This window comes from Bufo bufo, chromosome 2 (assembly GCF_905171765.1).
Source record: "Bufo bufo chromosome 2, aBufBuf1.1, whole genome shotgun sequence".
NCBI lineage: Eukaryota > Metazoa > Chordata > Amphibia > Anura > Bufonidae > Bufo > Bufo bufo.
This window is the reverse complement of record NC_053390.1, coordinates 517609132-517628363: the sequence shown is the minus strand read 5'-3', so window position 1 is coordinate 517628363 and position 19232 is coordinate 517609132. Positions and strand designations below refer to the sequence as shown.

Below are 19232 nucleotides of genomic sequence, written 5' to 3'. Positions count from 1 at the left end.
CTTTACTGAAATAACAGATACACTTTTAAGTATTTTTTCACTATAAGAAATGCTCAATATCATGTTATTAGGATTTGTGTTTGCTGTATACACAGACATTGCACTAAAGAAGATAACTGTTGCTCCCAACTACTTTCATGCAGGCAATGTACATATGGTTGTATTGAGATATGATTTCCAGGCCTTTTTATTCTGAAGACGGGATAATCTGTTCGTAATGCTGGTTTGACACTTTCTCTTTGATGTTTTGGTTCCTTGACTTTGAAGTATATAACATCTGAGCAGTGGCACATTTTAGTCCCTCCAGGTGTTGGGTGAAAAAAGACTAATGCCATTGATTTCGTCTTGGCTTATACCATAACAATCTTTGTGCTCCCGGCTGGGGTTTACACGGTGATGTATTATCGAGCAATGCACCTCAATCCTTTCCTAATTTTCCACCATGTTTTCCAGTTCCAGTAACATTTTACAATACATTTCAGAATACACCTTGAAGGGTTCCCTAACTTTGCAATAAAATTCTGTTTAGATTTAAAGGGAAAGTTTCATTTATTTCATTTTAGTTTAAAGGGAATCTGTCACCCTGATTTTGGACCATTATCTACATTAATACATGGGTAGTACTGCAGATGTGGCTTCCTGATCACAATTTTTTAGCCTTCATTCACCCGCTATAAGTCCTCAGAGCTGCACACATTATGCATTATGAAATACATTGTTTGCAGTCCGGGCTGAGTATTACAGTGCAGCTTTGAGAACTGACAGAGGGAGAACTGGGAGCAGTAGGAAAATAAAAAGTAGTGATCTGTACTACTTACCTGCAGTCCAAAATCGGGTGACAGATTCCCTTTAAAGGGTTTCTGTCACCAGAATGAACCCTATTAAACTAACTGACATAAGCGATGTGCTAATGTCAGCTGAACCTAACTAGCCTATCCCTACTTTTATCTATGCCCCCGTTACTCCAGAAATATAACTTTTATAATATGCTAATTAGCCTCTAGGTGCAGGGGGGGGGCATTGCCCCTGCTTCTAGAGGCTCTGTTCCCCCACCTCTGGCCACTCCCTGCTACACTAGATTGACAGGGCCAGGCAGTCTTCACCTCCAACTGCCGGCCCTGTGTGCTGGGGAAACCTCGCTCCGTTCAGTATTCGGCGCAGGCGCAGTGAGGAAGCCCGCGATTGCCCTTCACTCTCTGCTCCTGCAAATACTGAATGGGGCGGCACAGGCCTGAGATTTACACAGCAGACAGGGCCGGAATTAGGAGACCAACGCTGCCTGCCCCTTTACAATAAGACAGTTTTGATAAATGGTGGTACTGTATTTGGAGAAATATCTATTGGGTGGGATATATTTATATTAGTGGCACAGCCCCTTTAAACAAGAATCTGTAGATGGGGAATTATGTTTTTTAATTGTATTTTTTTTAACTATAACAATTTTTTATTTATTTCATTAACTACTGCAGTAGTGTGTGTGTTTTATGGTAGGTGCACTAAATGGAAAACAATGGACAGAGAAATGTCTAAAATAGACTATAACAATCTCCAGGAAGTAGATGTACAGTCCCCCCTTGGAAACCAGAGAGTGACAGGTGAACGGCAGACATACAGTGCCTTGCAAAAGTATTCACCCTCCTTGACTTTTTTCGTATTTTGGTGCCTCAGAACCTGGAATTAACATGGATTGTTTGAGGATTTGCATCATTTAAATTACAGAACATGCCCACAACTTTAAAGATGTTTTTTACTTTTTTATTTGTGAAGCAAACAATAAATAGGACAAAATAACAGAAAAAGTCAATGTGCATAACTATTCACCCCCCTAAAGTCAATACTCTGTAGAACCACCTTTTGCGGCAATCACAGCTTCAAGTTGCTTTGCATAAGTCTCTATGAGCTTGCAACATCTTACCACTGGGAATTTTGCCCATTCCTCCATGCAAAACTGCTCCAGCTCCTTCAAGTTGGATGGTTTGCGCTTGTGAACAGCAATCTTTAAGTCTGACCCCAGATTTTCTATTGGATTGAGATCTGGGCTTTGACTAGGCCATTCCAGCACATTTACATGTTTCCCCTTAAACCACTCAAGTGTTGCTTTAGCCGTGTGTTTGGGGTCATTGTCCTGCTGGAAGGTGAACCTTCGTCCTAGCCTCAAATCACGCACAGAGTGGTACAGGTTTTGCTGAAAGATATACCTGTATTTAGCACCATCCATCTTTCCCTCAACTCGGACCAGTTTCCCAGTCCCCCCAGCATGATGCTGCCACCACCATGTTTCACTGTGGGGATGGTGTTCTTTGGGTGATGTGATGTATTGGGTTTGCGCCAGACATAGCCTTTTCTTTGATGGCCAAAAAGTTAAATTTTAGTCTCATCAGACCAGAGCACCTTTCTCCATACATTTTGGGAGTCTCCCACATGCCTTTTCACAAACTCATAACGTGCCTTATTGTTTTTAGCTGAAAGTAATGGCTTTCTTCTGGCCACTCTGCCATAAAGCCCATCTCTTTGGAGCGTACAGCTTATTGTTGTCCTATGTACAGATACTCCAGTCTCTGCTGTGGAACTCTGAAGCTCCTCCAAGGTTACCTTAGGTCTCTGTGCTGCCTCTCTGATTAATGCCCTCCTTGCCCAGTCTATGAGTTTTGGTGGGCGTCCGTCTCTTGGCAGGTTTGCTGTTGTGCTATGTTCTTTCCATTTGGTTATTATAGATTTGATGGTGTACCTGGGGATCATCAAGGATTTGGATATTTTTTTATAACCTAACCCTGACTTGTACTTCTCAACAACATTGTCCCTTAATTGTTTGGAGAGTTCCTTGGTCTTCATGGCAGTGTTTAGTTAGTGATGCCTCTTGCTTAGGTGTTTCAGCCTCTGGGGCCTTTCAAAAAAGGTGTGTATATATAATGACAGATCATGTGACACTTAGATTACACACAGGTGGACATCATTTCACTAATTGTGACTTCTGAAGATAATTAGTTGCATCAGAGCTGTTTATTCAGATTAACAAAACATTGAACTTAAGGCTATAATGTAACAAAATACGAAAAAAGTCAAGGGGGGTGAATACTTTTGCAAGGCACTGTAACTGTGTGCATCATGCCTTATCTAGGTCTCCAGCAGTACAATAAAGCTGTAGCTTAATCCTACACCCTTTGCTGATCCCGGCCTAGTCTATACAACAGAGCTGACAATTAAGCTGCACAAAACACAATATATAATTTCTCTAATGGTTAGATCTTTTCTAAATATGGATTGACACATGCCAAGATAAAAAAAAAATCAAAACATTTAATAAATGACAATTTAAAAAAAAATAATATGCTATTTTATTGAACTATTAACCATTTGTACATGTGATTGTATTTACATGTCACTCCTATTTTTTGGTATCGGTAAATTAAGTGTTCAGTTAATGTACCACTGTCATGTGTCATGTGAATTTCTCTGTCTAAAGAGTCTGGGGATTCATTTTTCTTCTGGCAGTCCCATGTCGCTTTGATATATGTATTTTAATTTTAAAGTGATTTATGTTTCAATTACCAAGAAACCAGAAAAGAGAAATGCAGACAAAAGTTAAATAAAGGAAAAACATTTAGAACTCCCATCATGTTCAATAGTAAAAAAATCAAATAAAAAATGTAGAACTTATTATAATATCATAAAACACTATTTGAACATCCTTGGATATTGCCAAGTGCTATATATCACTGAACGCCACTTCGTTACATGAAATATAATGTAGTTGAGGAGCAGTTTCAAGTATAACAATGTTTTTTTTTCCATACAAGTACATACTGTATTAATTAATATCCCTTATTGTAATTTTGGATTTCTTGAGTTGGTACTAATGATCCTTTAGGTAAACTAGTACGATTTGGTAACTTTTGTTTTTACACATATGGCAGTTTTTCATTTTTTTTTTCTCTATTCTGCTTTCATGCTTAAAATTCTGACAAATTCACAACTTAGTGATTGTCTTAGCCTTGATAGGAACATTTAACTGGAAGATTATATAGGCCTTCCGATAAAAGAAAGGTCCTTGAGGCAGGTGGCATGGCAGTCGCAAGATTTAAATTAAAGTGATACATAAGTGGATACACAGTGATTATTTTCTCACCTGAAAATAAATTGGCAGTCACTTGCGCTTATTATAAACCTGAGTATCTTAGTTGGAGTTGATACATTCTCAGTAATCTAATAGTAAAATATTGTAATATAATAATAGTTGTATATTAATGTAGAACCGGGAGGACTCATTTAACTCCTAATGTATTAAGTTTAATTCCATAATTACAGTCCTAATGTAATTAATGACAGCAGTTACCTCAGTTGCATATCCATTAGTAACAAAATCCTTTACAATGAAATGCATTTTGTTATCCTTATTATATCTGTAACATTTTAAGGATGTATTTACACATACTAGTTTTTTCACAGCAAATTGTGTAAAATGACAGTAAAAATGCTACAGATACACAAAACCAGGCACATTGATTATGCTGTAACATGTAATATGTATGATACAGTAAAATAAATATAATGTACCTGTCAGTGGGTTTCCAATACATGGCTACAAAACCTCACACACCATCATGTAGGCAGTATAGCGTGCTGTAATATGTCTTTGCAGGTAATGTTCTTCAGTGAATAACTGCAGACACAAACCAATGTCATATAGCAATTCTTGCACAAACAAATATGTCTAACTACACAGTAAACCCAATTTTTTCTACTTTCATGTAAGCATCCTCACACAGCAAGTTGTTCCCAATGCTTATAAATGGTGTTACATGATGCCCATATAGTGGTGTCCATAAAGCAGTAAAAGCACATTAAGGAGATTTACAAAGCTTAATGCACTAAAATTCTTGCTTAATGTTGCCCAAAATGGGTGTACATGCTTTGCACCAAGTTTATTATGTGTGTTACATGCTTTTTAAGCCTTGCTAGACAGGGAGCTTGGCTTAGCAAGAAAGCGAGTGTGACAACAAACACCAAAATTGTGCCGAATTTCATACAGAGTAAACCAATCAAATAAGTGGTGTAACATTGGACAAAAGTGTCTCATATAGAATTAAGAGGCACTCAGAGTCAGATACTACAGCACTGCACACACCCAACAACTGGGGGCATAGTAGTGGGCACAAACAGAAACATAGTAGTGTTAGTCGATCATCACTGTCCACACTACCATCTAGTAGATTGCAAATACAGGACTGAGCTAATGAACCCACTGTGCCACATGTCCTACCTCCTCTATCGGCGTTGTCTAAGTGAACCCCTCGATCTTCACAGTACCCCTGATGGTGGGGATAGACTTTCCCGAGGGGAACACCAGGTCCCTTAACGAAGTGCTGCAGGAAACAAGCAGCAAGCATGCTGTGGCCAAGGCTGAGAGGAAACTGTGGAGCGGATCCCAGAACAACAGTACCTACACAGAGAGAGCCCAGGACTGCAGCGGTGAATGGGAAGCACAGGCCGCAGATCACCGCTGAATACGGCGCCTGGGACCGCGGCGGTAAGCAAGGGAACAGCAGCCGCTCTTACACTTGCCCAGTGGCCATCAGCTGACTTTGTTCATCCCTGAAGTGAAGATATAAAAATCTCATGATCCTAGTTCAGAGGTACGCAACCTCCACACTCTAAAATTCCCAGCATGCTCATTCACTTTTATAGGCGCTCCAAGGACAGCCAAGCATGTGAGCATGTGGGGAGTTGTAGTTTCATAACAGTTGGAGTGCCGGAGGTTGCTGACCCATGTTCTGTTCTAGTTGTACAATTTTCTATATTGCCCGCATGCATCTACTAAGATACTGCATAATTGCTAGAGATAAGTAAATTTCTTGAAATTCATTTTGGGTCTAATTCTAACAAATTGGTCAGAAAATTCTTTTTGGGTACGAAATAGTTCTACCTGAATTAAAAGTGCTGAAATTGGCGTGAAAATTGGTTTATGGCACTCTGAGGTTTCATAGGACTCATATTTTCATATTCTCAACTTTCTTTTTTTGTTTTTTTACAAAGTTTTTTTTATTTTTTATCTCTCTCTGTCTCTCTCTTTCAAGCTGTTGAGCACAAAGAGAGCAATAGCAGTGTCAGAGTGACACTGACATGTATAGCCATGAGTAAAGGCAGTGTTCACAAACAGCCTGTTTAAAAACATACTGTGCAGTCAGGTTTTTTATGCTTTTTAAAATTAAAAGCATTTCCAAAAACTGTCCCTTATTGGGGGCAGATGCCTGCCAGTGTTTATACACACAGTAGTATCAGAAGAAGCAACATTTTGTTCTAAGCAAGAGGTCCGAAATTATATTGGGAGATGCCTTCCCATGTTTATATGCACACAATAGTATCTGAAAAAGCAATGGTTTGAAGAAGTCCAGTCCAAAAATTCTTCTTTTTTTAGGGAGCAGCACCCATATTCTCACTTGCGGATGATGTGGACGACTGTTTGTTTTCCATTACCCCACCCGTTATCTCTCTGTCATTTACCAGATATTTTATTTGAAGCCTGTTTAAACAATGACAAACTCGAGAAACTGATTTAAAAAAAAAAAAAAAAAAAGCAGCTGCAATTGAACATTTCCTGGGTGCAACCAAAATATACACTGCTGTTGGCAAACTGAAATAAAGCTTATTGGCCACTTCTAAACTGTAGAAATATTACAACAGGTTTTTAGGGAAAAAAACACAATTGGAAAGCAAAGTGTACACTGCTGTTGACAGACTAAATTATTGCATACTTATAAACTGCTGAAAAATTGCAACAGGTTTTTTTAAACATTGCAATAGTATGTCCCCTGTGTGAGACCTAAATTTACACTCCTGTTGACACACTAAAGTACTCTTATTGCTCACTTATAAATTGTAACAATCGGACGACCCCTAACCAAAATGCACTGTTGAAGCTTTGCAACACATTTTTGGAACAAAAAAGGCGCAATTGTTCATCGTCTGAGGCAAAATGTTTGCTGCTGGTGATGCTGGAAATAATGCTTATTGCACAATTATGAACTATAGAAGCTTTGCAACAGTATTTCTTTGGGGAAAAATGCTGTGTCCTGCAGATTAAAACAAAAAGTTGACTGTCTCTTTTAGGGATCTCTGTGCAGCAGACTGTATCAGGGGTGGATTGGCCATAGACCTTACAGGGAAATTTCCCAGGGGGCCGTATTTTGTGATGGACTATGGTATTTGGCTCTGTTGGGGTGGTGTAATGTGCCACAATATGGTATTTTTGGACCCGACTACAAAATGGGGGCACTTTTAGTATTTTTTCCAGGGCCACTTTAAGTTCCCAGTCTGCCCCTGGCCTGTATACATGTGATTTGTGAACAGCTCTAGCCCTGCCTGTAACAGACATAGCAACAATAACTCACCCTATCCTGTCCCTAATGATAAAACCTGACTTTCTACCTAGTAATTCAATATACCTAACTAAACATATTATCTTCACAATCTCTATATTCTCCTTGCAAGACCCTAAAACAGCTGGCTTGTGTCTAACTGTCGTGTCTGTCAGAGACACCGAAGACAAGTCCTATCACATCAGTGACTGAGCTAACAATGGCATCTCTGCTTCCAAGCTAACATAGTCCCTAATAGACCAGTCATTCTCCATCCTGAATGGCTGTTAGGCCTCATGCACACAAACGTATTTTCATTCCGTGTCCGTTCCGTTTTTTTTGCAGACCGTACATGAAACCATTCATTTCAATGGGTCCGCAAAAAAAACGGAAGGTACTCCATGTGCATTCCATTTCCGTATTGCATTCCATTTCCGTATTTCCGTTTCGCAAAAAAATAGAACATGTCCTATTATTGTCCACATTACGGACAAGGATAGTACTGTCCTATTAGGGGCCAGCTGTTCCATTCCGCAAAATACGGCATGCACACGGATGTCATCCGTATTTTTTGCGGACTGCAAAATACATATGGTCGTGTGCATGAGGCCTTTGGTTGACTGCAAGGTGTTTTGGGCAATAATAAATTGTAAAATGGAGTGCAAGGTTTTATGCGGTTCATTTGTAACAAATTAATAATACTTTGGATTCGTTTGCAAGTATAATTTTGATTAGTTTAGAATCAATTTGGTCATTTCTAATAATAAATCTTATGGAGATTAGTATAGGGCTTTTTGTGCTGTACAAAAACATCACAGTAAAAAGAAAAAACCTTTCTGTTTCTTTTTTTTGCTTTTTAGAGCAGCAAATTTCAAGAACTTCACATTCATCCAGCTTAACGAGGAATTCTCCCGTGGAAAAGGATTAGATGTTGGTGCTCGTGCCTGGAAAGGAAACAATGTCCTTCTGTTTTTTTGTGATGTGGATATCTACTTCAATGCAGAGTTTCTGAACACATGCAGGATCAACACACAGCCAGGTATGACCAGTCTAGCTGCTCACTGCTATCTGATGTGTAGCACATTTTCTTTTTTATCTTAACAACTCATGAATTATTAGTCTAAACACTGCTATAAAGGAGGAAAGCAGTGGTTGTCATGAAATCCCATTTCTCTTTATTTTCTTTTTCATTTTTCTAGCATGTCTAGTCATTATTACTCTTGATTTTTAAGTAATTATGGTATATTACTTTTTTGAATTACAAATAATGCTGAGCTTATGATATGGCTCATGACTTATATATCCAAATGTTCCCAGAATAGTTCCTGAAAACTTGATACTGTGTTTTCACATTAAAACTACACTTGTATGTTAAGGTATTGCATACGGTACATACCAATTCCCTAATATACTGTAGTCTCATTCAAATCAACACAGTAAATACAGTGTTAATACAGATTCTGTGCACGCCTCCATCCAAGAACTGAACAGTACATCCCGATTCCTCTACTCAGCCACTGACCGCTGTTCTTGTGCTAGGTGCAGCTACCAGCTATCAGACTCCCACTAAGCAAACCAGACCTCTCGTCTCTGACATGCTTGCATGTAATGATGTAATGCTGCAAGCTTTGAATTCTGTGGGTGTTGCCCGTGTCTACTCCCTTTTAACACATGGTTGTGCAAGCTGTGATTCCTCTTAGAAAGGGTAGCTTAGACGTCTCCTTGGGAATATATAACATGCTGTGAGTAAATAACTGGATCCCTCTCTGGGCATAGATGCTTCTACAGTTCTCAGAAGAAGTATAGCAGGAAGTAGGGGAGTAATGTAGGATCAGACTACAAGCAGAGTTTGTTTGTAATCTTTAGCTTAAAGCACAAGTCTGTATTGGTTATTGGTAGATTTGTTTAACATATTGGAGAAACAAGATGTGTATATTCCCTTTAAATTTCAACATATACTTTGCTATGCTGAAGTTTATATGTGGATCCCATGCTCCACCCATGCTTCCTCTGCCATGGTTTTCCAACAAACTGGCTATAAATCCAAATTCCAAGGCATCAAAATATCAATGTTTATTGATCTCATCTTAAAATGTGCAAGTGCAGTGTTTCGGTCAGGCTAACAACAAAAAAATAAAAAATGTAAATTAAATAAAAGTATAAACATGTTTTTTTTTATACTAAAGGCTTTTAAAGTCATATAATGATGTTGTATTTTATTTCCTCTTTAGGAAAAAGAGTTTTCTATCCTGTTCTTTTCAGCCAGTATAACCCATCTATAATTTATGGACATCATGATGCAATTCCTCCCATTGACCAACAACTGGTAAGCAACTTGTAGGCAACATTGGGTCATGTAATCAATGTAAACTGTGTCACCATGAGTCTGGATTATTGTCTATAGCAATACATGATTAGTACTGCACAGGAGGAGTCCAGATTACCAATATTTATTTTACTACTGCTTCCCTCTCCCCCACTGTCAGCACTCAAAGCTGCGATAAAATACACAACATAATGGAGAGGACTCTTGTGCGCATGAACAGCAGCCCAGACAATGTATTCCAGCACAGTTTTAAATCACAACAGTGGAGGAATGGGGAGGGAGGGCAATAGTAGGGCAAAAAAATAGTGTTCTGGACTTCTTATCTGCAGGACTACTCATGTATTACTGCAGATAATAGTCCAAATTCATGGTGACAGATTTGCTTTAGGCACTTGCCATTCATTGTACTCTAGCTCTAGCCAAGTCAAACAACAAGGGATTTGCAAATTATGCACTGGACATTGATATTTAGGAAAGTCATAACATATATTCCAGAAGGTAGTCTGCTGTGGCCTTGGTTTAGTCTTTAGTCCAGCAGAACAGTCATATCAAATACATCTGTACTCAATGCTGTCCTTACAGATTTTGCTATGGATGACCAGGGTATTTAATTACAACCACAGAAGAGATATACGCTCCTATGTGGCCTTCACTAATAACCTGCATGCAAAAACAAAGACTGCTTTATATATGGCTGAATCTTCCTTTATAGTAAACTCTCTGGTGCTTAGAGGAGTGTTGGTAATATACAGCCCATACTTATGGCAACAGCAGTGCAAGGTACACGCATAGTGTTTAACCCTTTAAAGTTCTGTGATGTACTATTATGTCACAGGGCACCAGTACTTAACACTCTGTGTCGTAATAGTACGTCATGGTAATGACGTGGACTCAGGAGCTGAGCCCATGCCATCACTATATTCGGGTGTAGGAGGGAAACACCCCACCGAACATAGGAGGTAAAGGGGTGAGGGAATAAGGCCTGAAAACTAGGGAAAGGAGATGCAGAAAAACCTAATTAAAGTCATGACTAACTACCAGTATGAACAGACCCTAGAGGTTGGTGAGTTCATACACAGGAATACCTAGTGTCCTAACTCACCCTAAAGGACCCTGGTACTAATGTCAGGACTGAGACAACCTGTTCTTCCAAAAAAGGAAGGACGAACAGGAGTCTCCCTCAGGCCTTAATACAAATGACAGGGAAATGCAATACACAAAATAACCCAAACAAAATACAAAAGGGAAAGAAACACTTAACTTCAAGAGGCTAGGCAGCACCAGGAACTCAGCTGAGATCCACACACTAGCAATTCACAACTCAAACTGAAGCTATAAACCGCATAGCATAGATGGGAGAATAGAAAATAGAAAAGGTTAAATGACCATAAAAGCCCACACCTGGGGAAATAAGGTGTGTGTCACGGTCTATGGTGTGTTTTAGTGACACTTTCCTTCACTTGTGGTTGCCCGTGGCAACGTGTGGTGTTCTGTGCATGTGGTGGCAGTGTCTCAGCCTTCTGGGCTGATCCCCAGGACATGGTTGCCACGCATGCCGTTGCCATCGGTAACGGGTGGAGTGTGTGCTTGTTTGTGCTTTTCCCCTTTTAGTAGCTTTTATCCCTTGCCTGGTTTTGGAAGGGTTAATTCCCTTGCTAGTGTGTGAACACTGGGTGTGTCTGTGTGTGGGTGTGGCTACTTGGGGCTATTTAGCTCCTGCTGGATGCCAGTAGCTAAGGGGTACTCCAGCCATGGTGTTTGCTGGAGTCATCCTCCTGGTAATATTCCACCTGTCCAGTGAGGGCCACCCTTGTGGTCATAAGTTATGTTTAGACATTATTGTTCTTTTGTTATTATATGTCTAGTGGTGTCTCTATTGCAGCTTATGGTCCTGAGTTCCTGTGTGATGTGTGGTGTGTGCTGTGTCTATTTATGTTGTTGTGGACAGCAGCACTTGTGCATGGGTTCCAGGCTGTGTGTTTGTGGCAGGTAGGTGTGCTACTTGTGTTACTTACCTGCCATATGCTGTATTTGTTCCCCTTTCCTTTGCAGCCTAGCCAGTGAGACTCCTGTTCGTCCATCTCTAGGAGGAACAGGTCGTCTTACCCTGCTCCTAGTCCAGGCCCTCCTGAGGGCTAGTAGGGATCTTAGGTTCCTGAGTATGAGCCCTCCTACCATCAGGGTTGGCTCATACGGCTAGGAGACAGGGTCAGAATTAGGGACGTGATAGGAGGTGACCTGCTCCCTGATTCCTGTCCTGGCCTAGCAGCTATTATTCATATTGACACCGCACGGCTGAGGGTTTCCCCCACCCTCAGCCGTAACAGTGTGGCAAGCACCAGAAACAACACAGACGTCATTTGATCCAAACTGAAAATCATGTCAGATCAAACCACGTGTTGCCAGTCTCACCGATCTCTTGCCCCCTGTCACGGAATGTCTGTGACAATTATGCAGCAGGCTTCCGATTCTTATGCAGGGATCGATATAGCTTCAATCCTGACAGTTTAACCTCTCAATAGAGACTGCAGCATCTGAGCAATGAGACAGAGGGAGGGAGCTCTTTATACTGCACCTCGAGAACATAATTACACAGTGCCAAGTACTTGGCATGGCAAACAGGGACCTTCAGGAGAATACTACACTTCCCTACAGAGGCCGCCAGAGCTTTTCTTCTCATTGGTTTCTGAAGCTGGACCAATAAAGATCAACTGATTGTCAGGCAGGCTTTATTATGAACATAGGTAGTCATTATGAGATGATCCTGTTAACTATTGGAATCACTGTGTCTTGTAACCTGAAGGTCTTTTGAAAATGCACATTACTTGCAGTTAGCCTATTGACACATCTGCACATATACAGTAGTTTATTTTATGACGATCTGTAAAGTGCATCATATGGAACATACAAGCTGTCAATAATCAGGCTAGTCATGGGTGCGCAGGGGCACAGCAGGAAATATGATATTGCCTCTATGTTTAAGGTTATTATGAGAATATAACCAGCGCAAGCAATTATCGCAGGGGTGGATTCAAATTTTTAACAACAGGTTCCCTTCTTAGTGCCCCCAGTAGATGCCCCCATAATGCGCCAGTATAAATGCCCCTTCTTAGGGCCCCCAGTAGATGCCCTCCCCCAAATGAGCCAGTATAAGATTCCCCTAGACAGTGCCCCCATAGTGCTCCTCTCCCCTATAGTGCGCCAATGTGCCACAAAAAAAATTAAAAAAACACTTATACTTACCTGTACACTGGGCCGCGATGCGATGCAGGCCTCTTCCGGCCTGTGTCCCGCGTGGTACACTGCCCGGCTCAGGCACCACCATGACGTCATCGTGCAGCCTGTGCCGGCCTCTGATAGGGCTGCAGGGAACAGGGAAGGAAGACACCTCTCCCCTGCCCTGCTGCAGCATCCATCTGTATCGCTGTCCTGAGGACGGTGATATAGATGAATGTGGGAGATGAGTGCTTCCACGATTGAAGCCGCCAGAGCACCCTATCTTGATTCAGCAAATAACACGGTTCTCTGATCCGGCTATAATTTAACAAACGGATCTGGAGAAACCGTAAGGAACCAGCTGAATCCCATGCATGAATTATCAAGAATGAAAATCCATTGCTGATAAAAGTTTGCTTGTCAGAGGGGATGAGAGGTGCATTTACATGACTGATCTCTGTTCCGCATGCAGATTTATTTTTCCTGGGCGGCAAATCCCTGTTTACACAGGACAATCTGCTGTCCAGAAACAATAATTCGGGTGTCAGGTCTGTCCAGTCATACTTTAACCTGACAATTTGCTTTCATCATATTCATCTGCATCCACTATTTTTAGTTGGGGCTGATCTATGTATGTCTGAATGTATAATATATGTGAGTACATGTCTGTGTCACGCAGCACAAGCTTTCCTCTAGGTGTCACAATACTGCAATGAACCCATCTGTAATATGGTAAATGACGCATTTACTAATTATTTAATATATATTGAAAGTCTTAATTTTGGAAGAAGAAATGCATCTCCAGTAGCTAATGGACATCCTCTCTTATTCATTCATGCACACAGCGTTGTACTCAGATTCAGATTGCCTCATGGGCAGCCTTCCAGGTCATTCAGATTAATGCATGAAAGAGCTGGCCTTCTATCCTCCGTTTCTGCTGTCAGGATCGCTCAGCCATATCTTTGCTTTTTTATCCATTAGCTTTTATTGCGGTGGTGATGGTAATATGGTGCACGTAGAACTTTTACATACCATCACTATACAAAATATATTTGACAGGAAACTAGTTTTTTCTTGGATGATCATAGATTTTTTTTACAAATACTGTAAATGCAAGTAGTGAAGAAGAATAATGAATAACCATAAATGCATGCAATTATGTATATAGATGTAATGCAAGGCCCCAAAGAAACAGACAGTGAGGATGAAGTCAAGGGGTTTATTCACAAATAAACAAAGTCCAGGTAAACTTCACTGGGCAAATATCAGGCAAACTCAAAACGAAGGAAAGCCAGGTGTAGTCCCGATCCGTGCATAAGTCTCTGTGCAACTTGCCAGGTAAACGGATGCGGTGGCGGAAAGTCCCAGGTCCTGGGTCCACTGGAACGGACAGAGTCCCAGCATCTTCAGTCAGTAGCTAGCAGTACTGGACCCTGCACCTGGATAAGGAAGGATAACAGTGGGCACTGACCGACCTGGAGGCACCTTTTATGTGCCCTGCTAAAATCCAGGGCGCAAGTGTCACTCCCCATAGGTCAGGATCCTGCCTACACCTGTGTACAAGGCTTTGGTCAGTCATTAGTCATTAGACCAATGCCGGCCCCCTAATCTACTTTGAACTTGCGGCCAGGTGCTATATCACTTCGCTGGTTGGTGAAGCACATAAGAAGCGCATACGCCGCTACCATGTATCCCTTGCGAACCCGTTTTCGAACGTAAACGCGGATGCACGAAAGGCTCTGCGAGAGTGCCGCGAGTCGTTGTCGACATGGACACGGAATGGAATCCGTAATAGGCACTGGAGACCAGCTCGGCCGCAGCGGTACTGCCACTAGCCGGCCAAGCTGTCCTCGAAAGCCATGCAGTATTCCCTCTGGTGCACATCGTGAACGCGTCCCGCGTCGGTTTGCAAAGGGTCAGCGCTGATGTATCAATGGAGGACACGCGTAACCTGTCCTTTTTGGTCACTCCGGAGTGCGTGACAGGTGAGGATCTTACAATAGACAATACCCACTTATACATTCATATGAGATCATAATTACTTTGAATACAAATTAATGACATTTTCACCTCTAATTATTGCATCAAACAGACCATTTTTATTGCTTTTCGATATGTAGTTAGCACCTGCAATTTATGGCTTCAAACAACCCATTATCTTATTATATAAAGGGGTTGTATCACTTCAGCAAATAGCATTTATTATGTAGAGAAAGTTAATACAAGGCACTTACTAATGTATTGTGATTGTCCATATTGCTTCTTAACTGTCTGGATTCATTCTTCCATAACATAATTCTAGAGTTGTTGCGATACCAAAATTTTGATTCGGTTTCGATACCATGAAAAAGTATTGCGATACTCGATACCACGCGAAAAAAATAAACCAAAAAGCCACGTGCATTCCATTTTTTTTATTTTTTTTATTTTTTAGACTTTTTATTTAATAACTATTTCCCCCCTTAGGGGCTAGAACTGGGATTTTTTTCATCCCTTGTCCTATTCACCCTGACTAGATCTCTATTAGGGTGAATAGGACTTCACACTGTCCCTGCTGCTCTGTGCTCTTGTGCACACAGCATCTGGGATGTTACCATGGCAGTCAGGGCTTCAGTAGCGTCCTGGCTGCCATGGTAACCGATCGTAAACCCCAGGATTACACTGCTGGGGCTCCGATCAGAAGCTGCCACTGTACCCACCAAGAGAAGGAGGGGAGGGGACCCTGTGGCACTGCCACCAATGATTTTAATACTGGGGGGTTGAGAGGGGCCGGCGCACTGTGCCACAATAATTTTAATAGGGTGGGGGGTTGAGGGGGGGCAGCCACTGCGCCACCAATGATAATTACCCCCTTAATACAGGAGGCGGTACTGGCAGATCAGCGGCAGTTAACCCCTGAGGGGTTTAACTGCCGCTGATCGCAGCTCCCTGTCAGGGCAGGGTGCCGGCAATGCGATTCCGGCACCCGCCCTCTGTATTATGTGTTAAAGTCTACTTTTCCCTGGGTTAAGACTTTTAAGTATTAGGCTACACAGAGCGGCGCCCAGCGATGTCCAGCACTTACTATTAGTCCTGGGCGCCCGCTTCGTTCGCCCGCTGTGCCCCATTACTGTCTCCTCTCCTGCTCCATATGCTAATAAACTATGGGAGCGATGGGAGGAAACATCAGCTTTCTAGTGGGCGTTCCTTCTCCCTGGCTGTAGCGCTGTCCAATCGCAGCGCAGGAAGAAGGAAGCCCACTAGTGAAGCTGATGTCTCCTCCCATCGCTCCGATAGTAATTGGCATTATGGAGCAGGAGAGGAGACAGTAATAGGGCACAGCAGGGCGATCGGAGCAGCGCCCAGGAATAATGGTAAGTGCTGGGAACATCGCTGGGCGCTGCTCTGTGTAGGAAAAGTCATATCAATGGTGGCGCAGTGCGCCCGCCCTCTTCCACCCCTCTCTTCTCATTGATGGCAGCGGCAGCTGCACAGGGGGAGGGAGAGACTGCTTCCTTCTCCCTGTGCTGCCTGAGGGAACATGAGCACGCTCACAGCAGCGCGATCATGTTCAGAGATACTAGACTGCGCAGAAGCGCAGCCCAGTATCGAAAAATGGAAATCCCGGTATCGTATCGATACCGGGACAAAAGTATCGATTGGGTATTGAAATTTCGATACCGCAACAACCCTACATAATACACTGCTTGTTTCCATGGTTATGTCCACCCTGCAATTTAGCAGCGGTGGCCGTGCTTGCACATTATAGAAAAAAACACCAGCCAATGTGAGGTCCTGGCCACCAGAGACTGGCACTTTTTCCTATAGTGTGCAAGCACGGCTACCGCTGCTGGATTATAGGGTGGTCGCAACCATGGAAAAATGGCAAAGGAAGCAAAATGGACAATCACAATACATTAGTAAGTGCTTTGTCTTAACTTTTTCTATATGATAAATGCAATTTGTTGAAGCGACACAAACAACCCCTTTGGCGGACAATTTTTGTTGCATTGTACTCTCTTTGAGCTAAAATATTTTTTTCAATTGGTCTTTATTAAAATGTTGAGCCCCTTTCTCTGTACAGCTAGAGATTCTGTAGTAGAATGAGGGTGTTTTTACTGTGTTCCATCAGGCAGCTAAGCTGATGGCTCCTTATCTTTGATCTCTGACCCTTGTAAACAGTTATTATAGCTCAATTCTTATCTTACTGATAAGAATGTAGCTTAAATAAGTATTTATAAACTTTTAGTAATTTAGCGATAAGGTTTACTAGATGACCGGCACAAAGTGAAAGTGCAATCCACCCAGCTAGACAAACAGAACGTCTGAATATTTTTAATAAAGACAATTTGTAAAATGATTTTTAGCCAAAATGAGTAAAATGCAATCATTAAAAAATTTGCCATCAAGGGGGAATATATAGTCTTTAAGGGGTTTCCTAAGAAAAATTGACCAATGGCCCTAAATTGCATTAAAAAGAGAAAAGAAGCTGTACATCTGATAATCTGCTGCCGCACCAGCTCTCCTCACCAGTCTTTATTTACCTTGCTGCAGAGATGATGTATCTATTACCACTTGTTACTGCTGTAGCCAATCAGTGGCCTCAGTGGTATCTGTCTCAAGACCACTCAGGCCAGTGATTTACTCAGTGGTCACATGGGTAGACAGGTAAGTTGCCACTACAGTAAGGTAAATAAAGATGGGCAGGAGTGGTAGTGGGTTTATAATGTTAGTATTTTGTTATTTTATTCAGTTTGTAGCAAAGTTTTCTTCCAAGCTCTGCAAAAGAGGAAGGAGAGGATTTGTGACTCTAATTCTGGACAACAATCTGTCTTCTACATATTATGAAATCAATCAGTATATGATTTTGGACCTCAAAACCGAATCGTGGCATTAACTTTAATAGAAAAAATGTATATTTGGTTACAGTTTTAGTGGTAATGGGACCCATTTTGGCATGATGCCTGATGAACATTTTTCAAACAGCAAATAGACTATATCCCTTCACTCAAAACATATATGTTTGTTCAGCCTGGACATACATGCCTAATGTTACAGTAATAGAGAGGGGGTAGCAGCCACTAATGGTGCAACTGCTTATTTACCAGAGAACAAAGTTTAGGCATGTTGACATCTTACAGTCGGGTGGAATTCATACATGTTAGGATGCTGGCAGTACCACATTCATCTAATATGTCATTACCCGTCTTTACAGTGCTCAAACATGATTATTAGTCAGACATGAAAGTTCGTACGGACACCCTTGTCTTCTTGGTTAATGCAGTCAATTCCTATAGACTGCCACTCACATAATATAATAGCTTCTAGTCTGTTGGTTCCAAAATGTATGATAGTTGTGTCCAAGTACTACATGAAGAACGCATTTCATTAGAGCAGCTTATCTCTAATGTTCCCCAGAGAAAGATTTCTGCTGATGTGGGCACCAGAGAGTACAGTGTTCTGTGTATGGTGTTTAATGATTATTGGGAAGCAGAAATGGGCACAGCGATGACATCATTATGTGGAGGAGTGAGACAGTATGGAGGGCTTACAATCATGTCAATGTGAGCTCAAACAAAGATGTGAACTAGATAGTATTTAACGGGAGGCAATGTAAGGACTAATCTACACATGGGAAAACTTCTTTATAAAGAAAGCCAATAATACATAAACTTTTTCTTTTTTCAGATAATTATCATTTTCTATGAATAATTTAGCAGATGAAGAAGACAGCCTTACTGTCAAAGCACTGTAGGAGTCTAAGGGCTCATGCAAAACAACCCGTTTTTTTCTCTTCGTTGCTATCCATTTTTAAACAGACCCCAAAACTCACTCCATACAGGTCAACTGTCACCACATCCATTCTTTTAACACATCCATACGCTCTATCTAAGAAACTCACTGTAGGTCAACTCCATTCCTGAAGTTGAGACTATCACTTTCTATTAATGGAGTGGGAAAATGGAGTGCACGTGGACGATGCCCCCTTTTTCAAGGATCTGTTTATGCAGACAGGAAATTGGAGAATTCTGCTTGACACAATTGGATGGGATACCTAAGGCCAGGGTGGTTTTAGGGTGTAGCAAACTTGACAAATGTCCCTAGCTGCCATTTATTGGCGTCCCAAGGACAGGACTCCAGATGCAACCTGTGAGAGGGCATGTAAGCTTTTGATACCATGGAAAACAGGGGTTTTATAATTGACACGTTAAAGGGGATGTCTCATTTCAGCAAATTGAACTTATCATGTAGAGAATGTTAATACAATGCACTTATTGTGATTGTCCATATTGCTTCCTCTTGCTGCGCTGGATTAATTTTTCCAATTACATTAAACACTGCTCGTTTCCATAGTT

The 19232-nt window shown here is 41.4% G+C and overlaps 1 protein-coding gene across 3 annotated transcripts in view; it reads left to right on the top strand.

The window, feature by feature from the left end:
- CSGALNACT1 (chondroitin sulfate N-acetylgalactosaminyltransferase 1) overlaps positions 1 to 19232 on the top strand; it is a 418621-nt gene that overhangs the window by 373108 nt on the left and 26281 nt on the right. For all 3 annotated transcript variants that reach the window (XM_040417905.1, XM_040417904.1, XM_040417903.1), the window contains 2 exons: positions 8216 to 8394; positions 9587 to 9681. In XM_040417905.1, the coding sequence (XP_040273839.1) occupies positions 8216 to 8394; positions 9587 to 9681 (274 nt within the window). The remainder of the gene's footprint in view (positions 1 to 8215; positions 8395 to 9586; positions 9682 to 19232) is intronic.